Source organism: Anguilla rostrata, chromosome 3 (genome assembly GCF_018555375.3).
Source record: "Anguilla rostrata isolate EN2019 chromosome 3, ASM1855537v3, whole genome shotgun sequence".
In the NCBI taxonomy this organism is placed as follows: Eukaryota; Metazoa; Chordata; class Actinopteri; order Anguilliformes; family Anguillidae; genus Anguilla; species Anguilla rostrata.
In genome coordinates this window covers 6633253-6650772 of record NC_057935.1, presented here as the reverse complement: position 1 = coordinate 6650772, position 17520 = coordinate 6633253, and the positions used below count along the sequence as shown (strand labels likewise).

The window sequence follows — 17520 nt, the reverse complement described above, 5'->3', positions numbered from 1 at the left end:
GAGGTGCAGGCCTAAAAATCAATCCATCCGTTATCTATGCCCCCTTGTCCTGGGCAGGGTCAAGGGGGGAGTGCTGGAATCCAAGTCCATCTCTGCATTCGGCTGGACAGGAGGACGAACAGGGCCTGTACTGTAGGGCTGTAGTCCAGATACGCTCTCCGGAGCATTGAGAGACCCACTGAGGTGCGTCAGTGTGATGGGCAGGAGCTGGAACCCGGGGAGGCTCAGTAGCGTAACCGACTCTTTCGCTAAAAGAAACCGTGTGGGGTTGTATTTGGCTGATTGATTGGCTATGCGAGTGTCTGAGGCGCTTCCAAAACACTGGCGCTGGCATCGGATGTCCTACCGAGCTCAGAGGGGGGGTGTTTGGGCTGAGAGGAGATGGGTGTTTGGGGTTTTTTTTTTGTGTGTGTGATCGATTCCCTCTCTCGTGATCCAGCCTCATCCATAGCCTGGAGAGGCGCCTTCTTGTCACCTGTGTTTCCGTTCGATTTTCCACTCTCCGCCTCGCAGTCTGCCGTGTCCTTAACCCTTTCAAGGTGTGAGGTCACAAATATGTGATTGGAATGTTCTTCACTGAACATTCTAATGCTGATGTAACAGTCACTACTTTGTAATTGAAAGCAAATGGAGTTCTAGAACACTGACTCAGAATTTTGAAAAAAAAAGAAAAAGAAAAACAACATTCCAAAAAGCCTCCTCTTCAAAGGGTTAAGTGCCCACTCAGTGAGATGGGTGCAGCCTGGTGCTCTGTGGCACTGCCACAGAAGGCAGAGCCAAGCTGGTGCACCTACTCAGTGCGCCTCTGGATTTAAATGATACCACACCGGTGATTCAGCTTTTATATCTCTGTCAGCTTTGCCTTAACCTTTGCAATTACAGTTTGAAGACCGGGGTTGGTACAGTGTGACCCACTCTGTGGCTGTCATTTCATTTCTAATCTTCATCAGTAGACTGCTGTGTATGAAACTCATGCGATATAGAATCAGATGCCTGGAAAGGACATTATTTTGGCCTGAACAACCCCCAATACACAGACACATTCACACGCACATACACACACACACACAATCATATACATGTACAGTATGCTGCATGAATGCACGCGCGCACACACACACACACACACACACACACTTAATGCATGCCTCACCTCCCTTTTAAGCTTCCTACCTGCCAAGCCATGTTACTTGGTGAGCATAAAAATAGTAATAGATTGAATTAGGACTATATTCTCTGAGTCTATTAGAGACTGATACTGCGGGTCCATCCACACATTTCTCAGGGGTCAGGTAACATGATAACTTCCTGTGACTGGCGCAGTCATACCATTGCTCAGAGTGTGGTGAAATATTCAGCCCGGTGATGAGGTTCCCCATCTCTTAAATCTGTTCACGCCATTTTGTCCTATCTGTGTCTGTGAAATTACAGCACGTGGATTATTTAATGGATTGATATTGTTCTTATTTTATTCTTCCAATGAGGCGTGTTCATTCTTCTTCGGAGAGAAGCAGCGGCGTTTCCTAATGGTCTTCCCCCCCTCTCTTTTCTGTGTTGGCAGCTGGGACCACCTACATTTTTGGAAAGGGAGGAGCCCTCATCACCTACACCTGGCCCCCCAACGACCGGCCGAGCACAAGGGCAGACCGGCTGGCTGTGGGGTTCAGCACACAGCTGAGAGAGGCCATCCTGGTGCGGGTGGAGAGTGCGACGGGATTGGGAGACTACCTGCAGCTGCACATAGTAAGAGCCGTGGGACTGGAGGTGGGGGGGTGGGGCGACGGGTGGGGGGGGGGGTTCTGAAATGGGGGGGAATACTCTTATTGCAGTAATGATAGGCTGTTACTGTAGTGACATGAAACTTCCGCCTGCTTTGTTACATCATAGTGTGGCAGACCGTGACATTTACTGTTATGGTGTGAATGTTTCGCTGGCTTTATGACATCAGAGTGCAACGGACCAATCGATTACAGCACGGCAGCCCATAAGGTGCAGGCAGCCGATGGGGGAAAAGCTCCTATGCCGTTTCACTGCTTCTGGAGACCCGTATTTGCATATTTCACAAATTCACATTGCACTGTGCTGGATTAAAAAAAAAAAAATTATAATAATAATCATAACTCACTGCACTTTATTCGGGCAATTACAACACTGGTGGAGTAAGAAATGTATTAATCTGGCTAGAAAATGGTTCCTTGACCCCCTCGTTCTGGGCATGCAATTAGATTCCAGGCACAAATTCACTTTATCACCAGCCCTTTGCTGGTAATTGTTCTCTTAACTCAAAGCGGGAAAATCTGTTCCCCCGGTTTGGTAAAGTCTGAAGCGGCCGTAGTAAAGCAGACTAATGGTGGCTGTTCGGCCAGGCGGGCGACCGGCGTTTTCGCGGTGCTAATACTTTCTCTTTGGCCAAAAAAAGTCCAGCGTAGTACCCCTCCCTGTCGGGACCAGGCCGCTGTGGGAACAGCAGAAGGGCGTGGCCATGCGATTCAGCTGAGTTGCTCTAAGCACCCCCCCTCCCCTTCCCTTCCCTCTGGGACCTTCTCATGCTTTTGTTGCACAAATACTGACAGGCCAGCCTGGTTCCTTCTCTCCCCCCTCCCCACCCCTCCCCTCCGCCATGTCTTGGAGCTGTACTCACAGCTGACCCCAATTTGCTCCGCGGCCAACGCCCGGAGGTGCTGTAAGCGCACTTGACCTGGGTTCACAGATTCACATCACAGAGAGGAGGCGAGAGGAAATGCGAGAAGGACTATAGGCGGGATTGAGTGGTGTTCAGAAGTGCTAACTCTCTGGGGGCATACTTAAAGCAATTTTTTTAAATTTTTTTTTATTTCACCATATGTTTGATTTTGTTAGATGAAAAATCACACTATTTAATGTGATGTCTATATGCTGCGATCAAGTAAACATCCTGATCTCTGTTTGTCCCAAAGCTTTATTGTCCCATTCTAGTTTCCCCCAATTGCGTGGCTATTGATCTGCCGTAACATTTGTTACATCACAATGCATTGTAAACACAGCATTCTGATGTCATAGTGATGAGAGATCTACAGTCAGAGGCTATATTTACGCTCTTTGCTGCAGTAGCCTCGCCAAAGACAGAGATTGAACAAGTTGACTGCAGTCTTTCCGGAATCCCCATTCATTTTTAAAGGCCGCTTCCGTCTTGGCCCGCATAAAACCATCGATCCCTATATTCTGTGCGAGAATTGGATTACAGCGCGTGCGCTTCCTTCGTGAGCTTTTAGAAAGCACATCGGTAAGTGATTTGCGGAAGAAATGGAATTAGGAATGAAGCATCGCTTTGCTGGCTAGAGAGTTTAAAACGGTTGAAAGTGTGACCCAAATTAAATTTTCAATGAAACACCAGCTTTCAGCGAGGTGCGAGGTCACTAGCTAGGCGCCATGAAAATGGAACATCGCAGTTGCGCTGCTGATGTTTGATTTGTTTGTATGTTCAGCAGGCTAGGCGGCTAACTAAAGTTAGGCAATTTACCGTATTTTAGTCTTACGTTATATTTTCAGAAGAATTCAAAAACAAAAGAAATGGCAGTTCTCCGCTGTTGTAAAAGTTAACTTGTAGCGCGAAGTTTTAACATTTTCACCTGGTAGCTGAGCTTAATATCACCTGCATTGTAAAAATAAATAAATAAATAAAAACATGCGCACTGCAAATTGTGGGAGGAGTAGATTGTAACGTGACGTCCATTTGAGGGTGAGCTGAATCTCGTCATTCTGTATTTGCCGTGGTAGAGACGTGGCTCTTCATCTCTGCCGCGAGCTTTGTTACATCAAAATGCACTGTCACCTGGTGATCACAGCGGGAGCACTCTGTTGCTATAGTGATGGGAAAAAAATTCTACATTAACACCAGCTCTGTGACTTCGCAGTGCATCGGGCCCTGTTGATTACAGAACAACAGGTTGTGCGATCATGGTCTATTACAGAAGTGGTGATGAGAGAGCCGCGCAAAACTGTGTTCTCTCGCTATGTTTGTTCATCCCCTAAATCAGCGCGGAACACGCTTCTGTCTCGCGGCGTAATAGCTCCATTTTTCATCGTGTTGCTGCAGTTTATTAACTTGTTGGTTCTGTCCATAAACAAAGCTTGATGAATGAAATAATAAATCTGCAGCGGATTGTTTCTTCGCTTGCCGTTGACGGAATTACCGCCGTATATTTATTACTGTTTTTTGATTGCGTGTGTATAGTTGTGCGTGCGCAGGTGCGTGTGTGTGCACGCGCGCTTTTTTTTTCGTCCACTTCAACTGCACTGCTTACGTTCAGAATGATTGACAGCTGGCCCCAGGGTTCTCTCCCTGTGTGAAGCCAGTTTTCTCGTCCTCTTGTTGAGAACCGGCACCTACTGTACTGTAGCTGACTGATCTCATTACAGGCTGACACGCCTGTGTGAAGCTGATTATGCGGGTGCGTGACATCGAGTGAGGCACACCTGGGCCTCAGTCATGTACCGGGTCGTGGGGCCATGAGGCACAGTGCTCCCTGGGACAAATCCCTAACCTGTCACTCAAGCCCCTTGACCTGTCACTCAAACCCCCTGACCTGTCGCTCAAACCCCTGACCTGTCAATCAAAACCCTGACCTGTCACTCACTGACATTCAGCTGAGATGAAGCGGAAGTGGCGCCCCGGCGGACGAGCGGTCCCATTAGCCCCGCCCCTTACTCACCGGCTATTCTGTCTCTGATTGGTTCTGACCATCGAGGGGACCAATCAGAGACAGAATATGCAACGGAACGGAACGTGCGCCTGACAGAGCTGCCTGCGGTCCGCTCGAGTTTTGCCGTGTGCGCCAGTGCTGCAGACCGCCTCGCTAACCGCACTGCGGTGTGTCACCTGACCTTGCGCAATGAAACCGAAGAATTTAACACGAAAAGAAACGCGCTCTAATATCTTTTTTTCCCGTTACTTCGGGAATTCTCCGTTCTGTTCATTAATCGCAGAGCCCTTAATGCGGTGAATTGAAATGGCTTCTGTTTCCCTGAACTCTGCGTTTAATTGCCCCCTAGGAGCGCTGGGCTGTAAGTTCACTGTGGCTCTGGGTGCGCTGGCGAAGCGTAGAATGTCCAGCCGGAAAAAAAAAACTCCCAGAAGTCATTGCTCTTGAGCGACAGCGGGAGCCGCATTTTGTGACGGGGGGGGCGGTGAAACGAGCGTAATTACAGCGTGCGCTCCAGAGAGACCCGGAGCGTTCATCAGCAGTTATTTGTCTTGGTGCTGTGAGCCTCTCAGCGGTTTAGCGCGCTAACTCCTTCAGCAGCGGTGATCAAGCTGGCGGAACTCGTTTGCTTCTTTGTCAAAATAAGAGCAATAATGAAAGCGAAGCGCCGAGGACTTTTATTTTGCCTTCTGCGCTATTGACCTCTTATTTATTCAGGGTGGGTTGACTGAGCACGCCCGAGGGCCTTATGCGCAAAATTAGCACAAGAACAGTGGGGATGGAAGCCCCGCTTGAGAAAGAGCGAGAGAAATGACAGTGAGGTGCTGATGCAGTACCTCGCGGTTCCAGGTGGGGGCGCCTCATTCCGTCGCACGCTCCCGCGCGGCTGACGCCTTATTTCTGGAAGATTCCGGAGGTGTGGCTCCCCCTCTCCTCTCACTCGCTGAAAGATGGTCGGAGCAGATTAAAATGTCAAGGAGATGCCTTATCCTTCATCCCCCGCCCCCGCCTCCACCTCCAGTCAATGATCCACCCTTATTTATATTTCACTCCCCCCCCCACCCCGCCCCACCCCCGTTGGCTGTCACAGTCTGAGGCGCGACTCAGACGCCTGGCAGAAGTTGACAAATGGTAGTGCGATCAAGGGGTGGGTGGTTGCCGGTGGTAACGAGACTTGGGGGGGCGTGGGCGTGGCAGGTCTTCCTCAGTACTCTGTGCTGGCTGGATATTGATTGAGTCTTGAGAGCGTGGCACATGTGGGGGGGCGGGCAGGGCGGTTTAATTAATTTCCCGACACGGCGCAGGGCTAGTCAGTGTCCTGGGTGGCTGCTGTCACCTGATCTTCCGCAGACGCTCCGCCCCTTTTAGTCAGGGGGGTCCCACGGGTCATCCCCCCCTCCATCGCTGCAGGTCCCTGTGATGGACGATCAGCAGGTCCCCACGTCATTTGTTCCCCTGTGTTCGGGGTGTCTCACAAAACCAGACAATTTTTTTAATGTGTTATAAATGCATGCAGCACACAAGCGCCTATTCAGTCAGTGCTCAGTGGTGCAGCACCAGTCCTACACCTGGGTCTTGACCCCACAGCCTTACAGGTTAGAAGGTCGAATCCATAACTAATGCGATGCATTACCCGGGCACAGGAAGCGGATGATCCGGTAAGCTGGTCTGTGTTTTCCATTCTCGAGGATGACCTCGGGTTCGAACCTGCGCTGAAGGCAGCAGGATTAGGGGTGCCTGGCAGGGCAGGGCAGGGCAGGCCGCTGAGAGATGGACTGGGTGCAGATTGGAGCTCCTTATACACATAAGACAGAAGTGTATAAATGTAATAGGTATAGAGGGCTGTGGTAAGTAATCTGAATATAATAATAATGCATTTTATAACAACATTGACTATAATCAATACATAATCTGATACATAGTCTGAAAGTCTACAGGCGGTGGAGTGAAAACATAAGGCTTCTCGATCCTTTTGTGTTCTTCGAGGTAGAACAGTAGGGAACCCGGTCACCGTGGAAACAGAATCTTGCTCATTGTCTGCGGAATCGAGCCTTTTTCCCTCCAGGAATCGATGAGCTATTATAGGCTCGGAGTGCGGTTGGCTGGGGTTAGGGTAACGTGTCCTGTCGCGTTTGTCTTTCTGCTTCAATCAGTTATGCAGCAGGGCGACATGCCCCTGCGAAACTGGCCAATCGCCTGCTGGACTGCCCGGCGGGCCACGCCCATGGCAGCGAGCCAGGAGGGTGTAAGTCACAGTGCCTGAGGATTCGCGCGGTGGCAGGTGTCACACTCTCTAAAAAGTGGACTTGAAAAAAGATTTATTCCAATGTTAAATAAGTGAGCGAAAAATACTGTTATGCGTTAGCCCAAAAAACAAAACAAAAATTTAATCTGTTGCAGCACTTTTATTCAATAATTGATTCTTTTTTTTTATGTTCAAGGTCGGTGTCCTTCTCGGGACGAAAAAAAAAAAAAAAATGGAGAATCATTTCACAAAGCTTTGGGTTATTAAATTATACAGCCAGGATTACCCAGCATGCTCTTTGCCTCTACTGAACAACATTCGGCTGCAAATCCAGCTGGAAGCTCCAGTCATCCATCAACGGCTCCGCAGCGCTTAGAGCACCCAAGGCTCACGCTGCGGCCGGTGCTTAAGAAGTATGCATTATACAGTGTGCCTGGGAAGGCTGCATATTTTCCCTTCTGCTGTTTAAAATTTATGGGGTTTTCAGGTGGGGGTTACAAGGTCTAGGCGAGTGAAAGTAATCTGGGCAGGAAGAGAAATAATGAAGACGTTTATAGGAATATTAAAACGCAGCAAATGTAACTGTATGTTTGTGACCAGCGGAGTGGAGTAAACAATACGATGAATAAGAGATGCACAGCACTTACCTGAAGTTATACACATTGAACAGCCCGATACAGCATGCAACGTGCGACTTACAGGATGTAAATTGCGCAAACAGATTATTGGAGATCAAATCAATAAATGGTCAGTGTCCGTGTCCATCCGTACGCTTGTCAAAAAGCAGGAAGCGGATTGACTGTCCGTTGCATGGAAAGACCACGTCATTCAGAACAGGAATGACCTTCAAGAATCAAGGCTTTTCTCCACATACTTTGAATTTTTAAGTTGATTCTGAGTATTATGAGTGAACAACGCGCCCTTGGAATTTAATGAGAACAAAATGGACTTCCTGCCCGACCCTTCATATCAGCACTGGAGATTCAGGTAGTGTGTGTGTGTGCCCGCAAGTGTGTGCTTCCCGTGTGTGTGTTTGTGTGTGTGTGTGTGCGTGTGCGAGTGTGAGCATGTGTGTGCTTCCCGTGTGTGTGTGTGTGTGTGCGAGTGTGAGCATGTGTGTGCTTCCCATGTGTGTGCGCGCGTGTATGTGTGTGCTTCCCATGTGTGTGTGTATGTGTGTGCTTCCCATGTGTGTGCGTGCGCGCGCGCGTGTATGTGTGCAGTCTGTCCCAGTGTCTATAGGACTGCTGCCTCTGCCCAGTGCTGCTTTCTTCTCTGCATCAAAAGCACTGTTCCCTTCCCTTCCTGCTGGCCACTTGAACTGCATGAGACGAGAATTCACACGTGGTCATCAAGCCTCAGGAAGACGAGTGGGAGGGCTTCCGCTGTGGAACACAGCCTTAACCATAAGTGCCCTGCTTTTACCGCTGCCTGCTGGACTCCTTAAACGGTCTCAGCCCACAAACACGCCCCCTTATTTTAAACCTCCATTAGGCCTGCTTCCGCAGACGCACACTTAAGAGCCCGGCTTACTGAGACCGTTAGCATGTGCGAGCCGCTTTAGAGCACGCAGAACTAATGGCGCGACCATCGATCGCTGCATAACAAATGGCGTGGTCATGTTATCGGTTTTGTGCATGCTAAAAGGTTTTGCGTGCGGCAAGAAGGCCTCAGGCCCTGCCGGAAGTGTCGTCGAAGCGCTCCTTTGCCTCTTTCTCAGAGTTCTGTTGCTCCGTGTGTAATTCAGACTCTTATATCCTCGGCTCAGAGGCCTGTGTCTTCTATACTTGCATTTGCGCGAGGACTGAATTACAGAATAATCAGTAAAGGGCTTGCATATAGAGGCCTGTTTAATGCGGGCCAGTATGCTGGACATATTTAATGTGTCCTGTGGTCAATGCACAATGCACAGTAATGGGGACTCTGGGGATTTTCAAGACTGGGCTTGATATGGTGTTGGATACTGTCTCATCTGTGGGTAATCAGTGCACTAATTTAGTCGGGAAAACGGCGAGCATTGTTGGGCTGAATGTTATGTTTTGTTATGTTAATGCTAAATGAGCTGAACACTAAACTAGGCTACTGTCGCAGTACTGCCAACACCAGGCATTTTATTATATATTTTAGTAGCAATTTACCACCATAATGTTGTTTATGTTCATTTTTAGTAATTACTTTGGACGGACCTTGCAACATATGCAACAACGGGCAGCTCATTAATGAGCACGTAATGGGGCTTAAAGGTTCTGTTTTTATCCTTCGAATTAAAAGCGCAAAGGAAACTTGGAGATGCTGTAGTGAAACATGGCCATTTCTACATTTTGCAGAAAGCAACATTCAGCCAAGAAAATCTTTTTTTTTTTTTTGAAATGTTTGTGTGAGGATCCTTTTCTCGAAGGCAGAGAAAGGCGTCCGTGTCGGAGCTTTATTTTATTTATTTATTTATTTTATTGAGAACTGATACTTTTGTTGATTTTCCCAGAAGCCCCTGCGGTACCTGCCGCTGTCTCGCAAAGGCTCTCCCTTTGACGTGTGCGGTTGCCGGAGCGATCTCCTCTTAAAGAGGGCTGAGCTCTGCGGGCGCTCGTGGGCCCGTAACCGCCAATCAGCGCCTAACATTATTTTTGGGGGGGGTGGGGGAGGAGTAATAACGTGCGCGCGGGGCACTGGGGGCTGTTTTGGGCCGAGCGGCTCCTCGGGGGGGGGGGGGGGTGTGTCGGCGGGCGCAGCAGAGACGGGCGTTGGGTTCCCGTAAAGAGCGCCCCGCTCTGAGGGGCGGTGCGGCCGGCGGGCCAGCGGGCGGGCGGGCGGCTGGCCGTCGGCACTGCGAGGGCGCGTGCAGAGTCGGCCCACCACCGATAAACAAGCTGCCGGCGCTCCAGTGCTGCAGCTTCATTAGGCATCGGCAAACCGTCCAGCCCTGCTCCTGTAATGAAGAGTACACCCTCTCATACACACACACACACACACACACACACACACACACACACACACACACACTCTTTCTCACACACACACACACACACGCTCTTTCTCACACACACACACATACACACACACACACACACACACACACATGCTCTTTCTCACACACACACACCTTTGGCAGGCTGCCTCCTGTGTAGAGTGGGAAGGGAGAGTGGTAAGAGCTCACTGTATTTGATGACAGTAGCCTCATCCAGTCCTGTCTGTCTGCAACCAGGCCACACCCACTGATCAAGGACTTCCACTCTATCAGGCCACACCCACTGACCAGAAATTTGCAATCATCTAATGAGGCCACACCGTCTAAACAGGGGCTTCCACTAGTTGGACCTATGGAGATATTTAAGATATATTATATCCAATCCAAGCCCGCCCCCACCTCCCCAGCATGTCTTTGATTAATTCCTTGCATCAGCTCACTTTGCAAAAAGTTAATTGGTGAACAGCTGCTTTCACAGAACCTTGGTGGTTTTTTTTTTCTTCTTCTTCTCCTTTTTCTGCTCTGTCCTTCAGGAGGATTCTGAGGGCCGCAGGCTGGGTAATATGCGGCCGTAACTGCCGCGGCTCGTCCTTCCAAGAAACGCTAACAGCACATTTCAGCTTTTCAATCTCTTCAGAATCCCAGCCGTGTTTACACAAGCCCAGTCCTCCAGTCGCAGCCAGGAAGAAGAAAAAATAAATAAATAAATAAATATAAAAACACCATTTTGTGTTCGTCAGGGGAATCTCAATCATTTTCTCAGAAATCCATCAGTTATTCCGGGGAGAGAGCGGAACAATGCGGAGGGAACGGGGGGGGGGCAGGACGGCAGGGGTTGTTGGAAAGCTCGCTGTTGCTTTTTTCGCAAGCCGGGGATAAATTGGGAAGCGGTCCCGGGTTCGGTTCTATGCTCCGCGCCACGGCAACAACAGGTGTTGCCGGGGCCCGCCCCGTTGCCCCCGTTTCCAGCGCCGCGGCTCGTTTTGGGGGAGAGTAAGTGACGATTAGCGCGGGCGGTGCCGATGGAGGGGGGCCTGCTTTTACCGACGACGCCGCTGGAGACGGCGGAGAGAGAGAAAATTAAAGTTTATCCTCTGAGGCTGGATTCCCACATCCAGGCAGAACTAATCGGCCAACTTCGCGCCGCCGTCATTAAATCCAGAGTGTGCGCGACTCAGAAACTTAAAAGAGCAGTTCGGGTATTGCGAAAAACAGCTTTGAAATGGCAGGATGGGATTTTGTTTTTTTTGTTTTTCTTTAAAGTATGTATTCCGTTTTGATATTGTATAAAGGCTCCCTGCCTTATTGTCTAAGAGTTTGAATAGCATTACGATGGGTGGCCAATCAAATGTGGAAGAAAAGCATTGGTGGCATTAAGTTTTGATTGGACGAATGAGACAGCCGTCACTTAAAATAGTGGCACTACCAGTCCCCCATGTGTGATTCAGTATTGGGAGACAGATGGCACAAAGTTAAGAGATGTAGAATCGCTCCAAAGCAGTATAATGGCCTTTTTACATCCCATTCTCACATCCTATCAAATCAGGTTTAAAAGGGTTGAAGTCAGCCCACAGCAAGCAAAGCCTTAATGCATTTTTTATCTTTTCCCCGGACTGTGTGATCCACTGTGCTACTCCTCTGCAATGAAGGAGAGAAGGGATTAAACATACAGCCACCCATGTGTGAAGCTGACCATTGAGTGGGAGCATGGAGATTTTGGGCAGGGGTGGGGGCATGTGCAGGGGTGGGGGAGGGTGGGGGGGGGGGTGGCACATAAGCCACTGTAGCTGGTGGGGGGTTCAGATGAGAGGGGTTTGGGAGAGGGAGGTGGATGGAGGGGCTGGAGTTAGTGGATATTGAAATTTGCTAGAGAGGGATTAGGTTTAGGAAAGGAGAGGGGGAGAGGTAGAGGGGGGTGGAAAATGGGGTTCCTGTCTGAGAGGGAGTGGGGTTAGGGTGGGAGAGGGGCAGAGGTCGAGGGGTGAGGGGAGCTGAAGAGTTGGGAGGTGTGGTGGAGGGAGCCGGCCGAGTCCAGTAGGCGGTATGAAGGCCGGCGTAGCCCCAGGCTGCCAGCGTAGGCTAACGAGCGACGCCTCGCTCATCCTCTCGGCAGATAAAGAGCGGGGCCGGCGAAAAAATGAAAGAGCTGGAACCCTTCCCAGAGCAATTAGCTGAGCCCACACGTCTGTTTGATTAATACACGGCTGAAATTAGCCTCGCCGCCGCGAGCGCGCTCCGTCGAGACCGGGCTGCGCCAGTTTGCTAGCGTCCCGCGGTCGGCGCCGCCCCTGTCGAAGGCGCGGGGCAGGGGTGTCCGACTCCGGTCCTGGAGGGCCAGCAGTGCCTGCTGGTTTTCGGTGCGATTCGGCACAAGCGATTGATTTAAATCGTTGATTGGCTAAAGAAGTCCGCACACCTAGTTCTCAAGGCTTTAATTGGCTGCTGATTGAAAGGAAACCAGAAATACCTGCTGACACTGCGGCCCTCCAGGACTGGAGTTCGGCACCCCTGGTGTACAGGGGAGATTACTGCTGCCAATGAGATCACTCTTTCCTTTTCTCTAAACCTATAGAAATCCTGCACCAGAAGTACTGCCTGTTTATCCGGTCTTGCAGGAAAGTCCCAAAATATGGACGAGGAAAAATATGAACCATTGGACAATCTTCAATTTCCCTATCTATAACTCACATTTCCCATGCTGGGTCCCCACTCCGGGCCCCCACTTCAGCTCCCCACTCTGGGTCCCCAAACTGGGCCCCACTTTGGGTCCCCACTCCGGGCCCCCACTCCGGGTCCCCATGTGGGCCCCTACAGGTCCTCAGACCTGCTTACTGAGCTGAATAACGAGGACTTTTCCCCAGGAGACACCGCCTCCGCCCTAGGCCCAAACAAAGTCTCGCATTCCGACGGGAGCGGGGGCCGGGAGCAGAACGCAAGGCCCCCGCCTTCCGAAATCTTTCTCGATGGCCTCTGTCCCCGGGGCAGTCCTGCCCTGTATATGACCGGGGGGGAAATCTGTACCCCCGTTCCAACTCATGCCCCGATAATGAGTTCCGCACCTGTCCCAAAAGGCTGGGCCTTTAGGGAGGTGGTGACTTGATTCAGCAGTTTTTACTCACAGTAATGCCAGCAAGCGTGCCTCCTCTATGCCTTCTCTCTCTCTCTCTCTCTCTCTTTCTGTCTCTCCCCCACTCTCACTCTCCCTCTCTCTTGCTTTCCCTCCCTCTCTCTCTCCCTCTGTTTCTTGCCCTCTTTCTTTCTCTATCTCTCTCTCTCTCTCATTCATAATTGAATGTCTGCAGCAAATGTAGGGAAAAGAAAATGGCCATTTTGGAGCTCATTGACTGCAGAGGGTCAATGGGCCACCCCTATAGCAGCCCCCCGCCCCCCTGCATATCTCTAAGGAGGTTGCCCAGCGCCATTTCCCTTATCAATCACTTGGTAAGACCAGGGTCAGCCCCCTTTCTGTAATACAGGGATAATGAGATGGTGTGTGATTAAGGATATGCGCCCATTCAGTTAATTTACTTCCCACTGTGGTTTCGTGCCGTAGTTTCTCATCTTGGTCTTGGGGACACTAGAGGCTTTCTTGTTTGCTGGACCTCAGTTCATTGGATTTGAGTCGAGCTCTTGCTTGAATAATGGCTTGGGCCTGACCTCTGTCTGTCAAGAAATCTGTACCAGAGACATTTTTGTTATAGAAATTTAGCATTGGAGGTGTTTATGTAGAAAACATTAAAGGTATTTCTGTTCATTTGTTCTTTGTCATTTGTGCCCTAGCAACAAATCAGTGCTAATATGGATTTGTTGTTCACTTAAGGAAAAATTACATATTGGACTTTTATTGAACGGCAATGTACAACAGCTAATTCATTTAATTAGGAAATCCAAATGGTGTGCATTCGAAAAAAAGAAATGTGAACAGGCCTTGAGCACATTTACATTTCAACGGGATTTAGATATGATTGTACAAAGGAGGAAATTGCCATATTACCATTTAATTTAACCTTCCAAGGTGCGAGATCACAATTATGTGATTATAATGTTCTTAACTGAACATTCTAATGCTAATGTAACAATCGCTACTGATAATTGAAAGCAATGGTGTTCTGAAGGATTTTGAAAAGAACATTCCAATAAAAAAAAAACTGCTCTTCAGGAGGGTTAAGTAAGGCAATGGATGATGAGCAGGGCGACATAGCTCAGGAGGTAAGACCGATTGTCTGGCAGTCGGAGGGTTGCCAGTTCAAACCCCGCCCTGGGCATGTCGAAGTGTCCTTGAGCAAGACACCTAACCCCTAACCCCTAACTGCTCTGGCGAATGAGAGGCATCAATTGTAAAGCGCTTTGGATAAAAGCGCTATATAAATGCAGTCCATTTACCATTTACCATGAGCAGTTTGCAGGATTTCGACGCTGGCTCGTGCCCGTTTGGTCAGTGGAGGGGACGCCTGCAGTTCTTGGCTCCCGGGGTTACAGGCTTTGCGGCCCGTCGCTGGTGCAGACGTTCCTGTTCAGAGTGTTTGGCGGTGGAAGGTGCTAGAACACGGGCCGCCGTTCTCTATTCAGGCCATGAGGAGAGAAAGAGGTCAGCGCACGCCTCTCCCCGCACCACTCCATCTCTCATTTAAGCCATCGCTTCACACAAATTAAGTCTCTCGAAGGATGAAAATGAATTTTGAGAAGCGGCTATCCTTCTGCATACATAAATCACTTCCTCCCCCACCGGCCCCCAAGCCCCCCCCCCCCCCTTCTCAAACTGCACACAGTCCTTGCCCCCATTTGAATTTCCGATCCACATTTGGGGAGATAAACGATTGAGCTCCGTTGGGTACATTTTGAGTCTCCTTGAAGGGGAAGGAGGGAGAGAGGTAGGTGGGGGGTGGGTGGTGATAAATTTAGTGCTGTAGGCGGGGGGGGTGAGATTGAGAGGATGAGGTGAAACCGGTCTGAAAAAAAAACGGAAATGGAGGAGCAAGCACGGCAGAATCGGAAGGCGGCCATTTTGATATCGCCGGGTCGAGCGTGGTGAAGCCGGGGCAGAGGAATTAATGGAGGTGCAGAACCCAGGTCCTGCTCGGTACGGTAAAGGAGAGTGTGGGGGGAAAAAGGGAATGAGAAAACGAACAGACAAACAGAGAATAGGGAGGTGGGAAGTGGCGGGGTTCGGTCAGCGGTCGACTCGTAAGTGGTCCCGCCACCAGCCGCGAACTGCCGTGTTCCAGCGAAGCCTGACGCAGGCGGCCTAAAAAACAGGGCCTCGTTTCTGAAGCTCACTTCCTGGACTTGTTGAGAGACGACGCTCACTAGCGCCAGCGCGTTTGGCTCCGGGATAGGTCTTTCAGGCACAAGAGCATGTAGCCGAAAGTGGATTAATCAGGGGCGGTTTTGCATCACTGTGTGTGTGGGGGGGGGGGTCAAACGTTGTAAGGAGTTTAGTGCAGGACCCCAGCCTAAATTGCTTTACCGGCGGCAAGAGTTTGGAGGAAAAAAAGTCATTCCTCGGCGCGTATGTGGAGCCAGATGACGTTTAATTACCCGGTAACCTGTCTTTAAGAACTGGTGCATCAGCCAGGACCTGTCACAAATGGCACTCAGGGTTCGGGACAGGAAATGACTGTCACGGGTTTTTTTCCCCGCTTTATTAATCGTGCGTCACCTGTCCTTCGTCCCCGCCGCATGTGTGCAGGTGTCTGATTTACCTGGCTGCCGAGTTTTCTGAAATTGAGGAGCTGTCTGAAAATGAGTTTGGTGACGCTCTCAGGAACCGCTCCAGGTCTGCTAATACGCTAACTTTGAGCCGGCAGCGATTATAAACATGAGGGAGAGAGATGAAGTCTCACACATTATTAGTGTCAAGGCCAGGACTGTGCGTGCGGTGTAGTGTTAATGGTTAGGGAACTGTGCTCGTGAACCGAAGGTTGGGGTTGCCCGACGTCCGGTTTTCAACCGGAATGTTCTGTTTTCAACCGGAATGTTCTGTTTTCAACCGGAATGTTCTGTTTTCAACCGGAATGTTCTGTTTTCAACCGGAATGTCCGGTTTTCCATTTTTATGTACAGATCCGGTTTGCGGTCCCGACCGGACAGCGTGACGTGATGGAAGAAATTTTGCGGCATTGTTATTTATTAAAATAACTAAATGGCAATCATCTACGATGGGTCCTGATGTGGTATTTGCGATCTCACGCCATGAAGGGTTAAACTTAATCCGGTCCGTGTTCTCCTTCTGCCCGGTGCTTGTTCATGGCCTCCGTTGTCTGCTCTCCTTCCGTTGTCTGTATAGAGGCTGTTGGGATGCCGATAGGGATATGGGTGTAAATGCACAGGTATGGGAGATGAATGAGCCTTCATCTCCAGCAGCTCTGCTCCCTCCTCGTCTTCGTCCGCTGGCGCTGGTCTTCGTCCGCTGGCGCTGATCTTCGGCCGCGGCTGACAGGCTCCATATCTCACCTGGCAGAGCGGGCCTTTTAGCGGGTCCTCGCCCTGTCCACTCCGGTCCGTCCCTGTTAGCGTCACCCAGGCCTGCGCTAAGGGGACGTCTTTCACTTCCCGTCTGAGGGTCCGTTGCCATGACGGCTGTAACGTCGCCTTTCTGGCCTGGCCATCTAGGTCCCGCCCCCTCCACCTGGCACAGAAGCTCTAATTCTATGTGTGGCTTTCACTTTTTTTGTCCCTCCTTGTGCTGTTCGGACCCTCCCAGCTCTTCTTTGCCTGGGATTTGAATGGGCCTATTTTTTCTGTGTGCTGCGGCTTCTAGATTCGTCCAGTTTGAGCTTTGATAAGCTGCGCTTTTTAGTGTACGCCCATCCTGGAGCAGATCCTTGGCTGGTTTTTGGAGGCCTTTCGGTCTGAGTGATTTTTGAGCTGGACAGAGAGAGTGCGATGGTCGTGATTGGTGGGGAGGGGGTGGACGTGGAGAGGGAGAGTGGACGTTAGGGGGGTGGGGCGGGCGTTTGTGATGGACGCTGACTTTTAACAGCTCCAAACGACTGTAAAACTTTGCCAATTAGCTTTGGTGCAGCCCCGGCGTATAAAACTGTCACAGGCAAAGCGGGCGGATTTAAGAGCTGGCTTCTTGTGGTGGGGGGGTGGCGGCGGGAGGGGGGGGGGAGGAGGGGGGTGTGTCTCAGAGGTATGGATTACTGCACAGATACCTCCAGAAGCGCCAGATTAAAAATGATGCGGGGACGAGGCAGCCACAGAGAATTCATTATCCCCGGAATAAATTAGATTCTCTGCAGCTCCAATTATCAGAGCACCGCGCCTCCTGTCCGATCTCTCCGGGGCTCGACAGCGGGAGGCGAGCTTTAATCAGGAACCGGCCTGCAGGAGGGAGGAGGGGCCGGGGGGGGGGCGGGGCCGGGCGGTGCTGCGTTCGGGGCGGGGGGGCAGGACTGGGTTGTCACCGCTCTGTTGCTCGGATGCAGCCCGGTTCGCGGAGTGCGAGTCTCGCGTGGTTCGCCTAAAACTGGCCTCGTCGAACGGAGCCACAGTCACCGTTAGTCAGCTTTTCCCTTCCTCCTTTTCTGCAGTCTCAAAAGCCACACCCCTGTACCACTCCCTCCCTCCCTCCCCTCTAAAAACATGCCATCTGGCGTGTAGATATGCTGCCCTGTTCCAAACAAA

The 17520-nt window shown here is 50.5% G+C and overlaps 1 protein-coding gene across 1 annotated transcript in view; it reads left to right on the top strand.

The window, feature by feature from the left end:
* The window catches only part of nrxn2b (neurexin 2b), a 655074-nt gene that overhangs the window by 556775 nt on the left and 80779 nt on the right, over positions 1-17520 (top strand). Inside the window, exon 19 of the mRNA XM_064325221.1 lies at positions 1562-1743. Within this exon, the coding sequence (XP_064181291.1) occupies positions 1562-1743 (182 nt within the window). The remainder of the gene's footprint in view (positions 1-1561; positions 1744-17520) is intronic.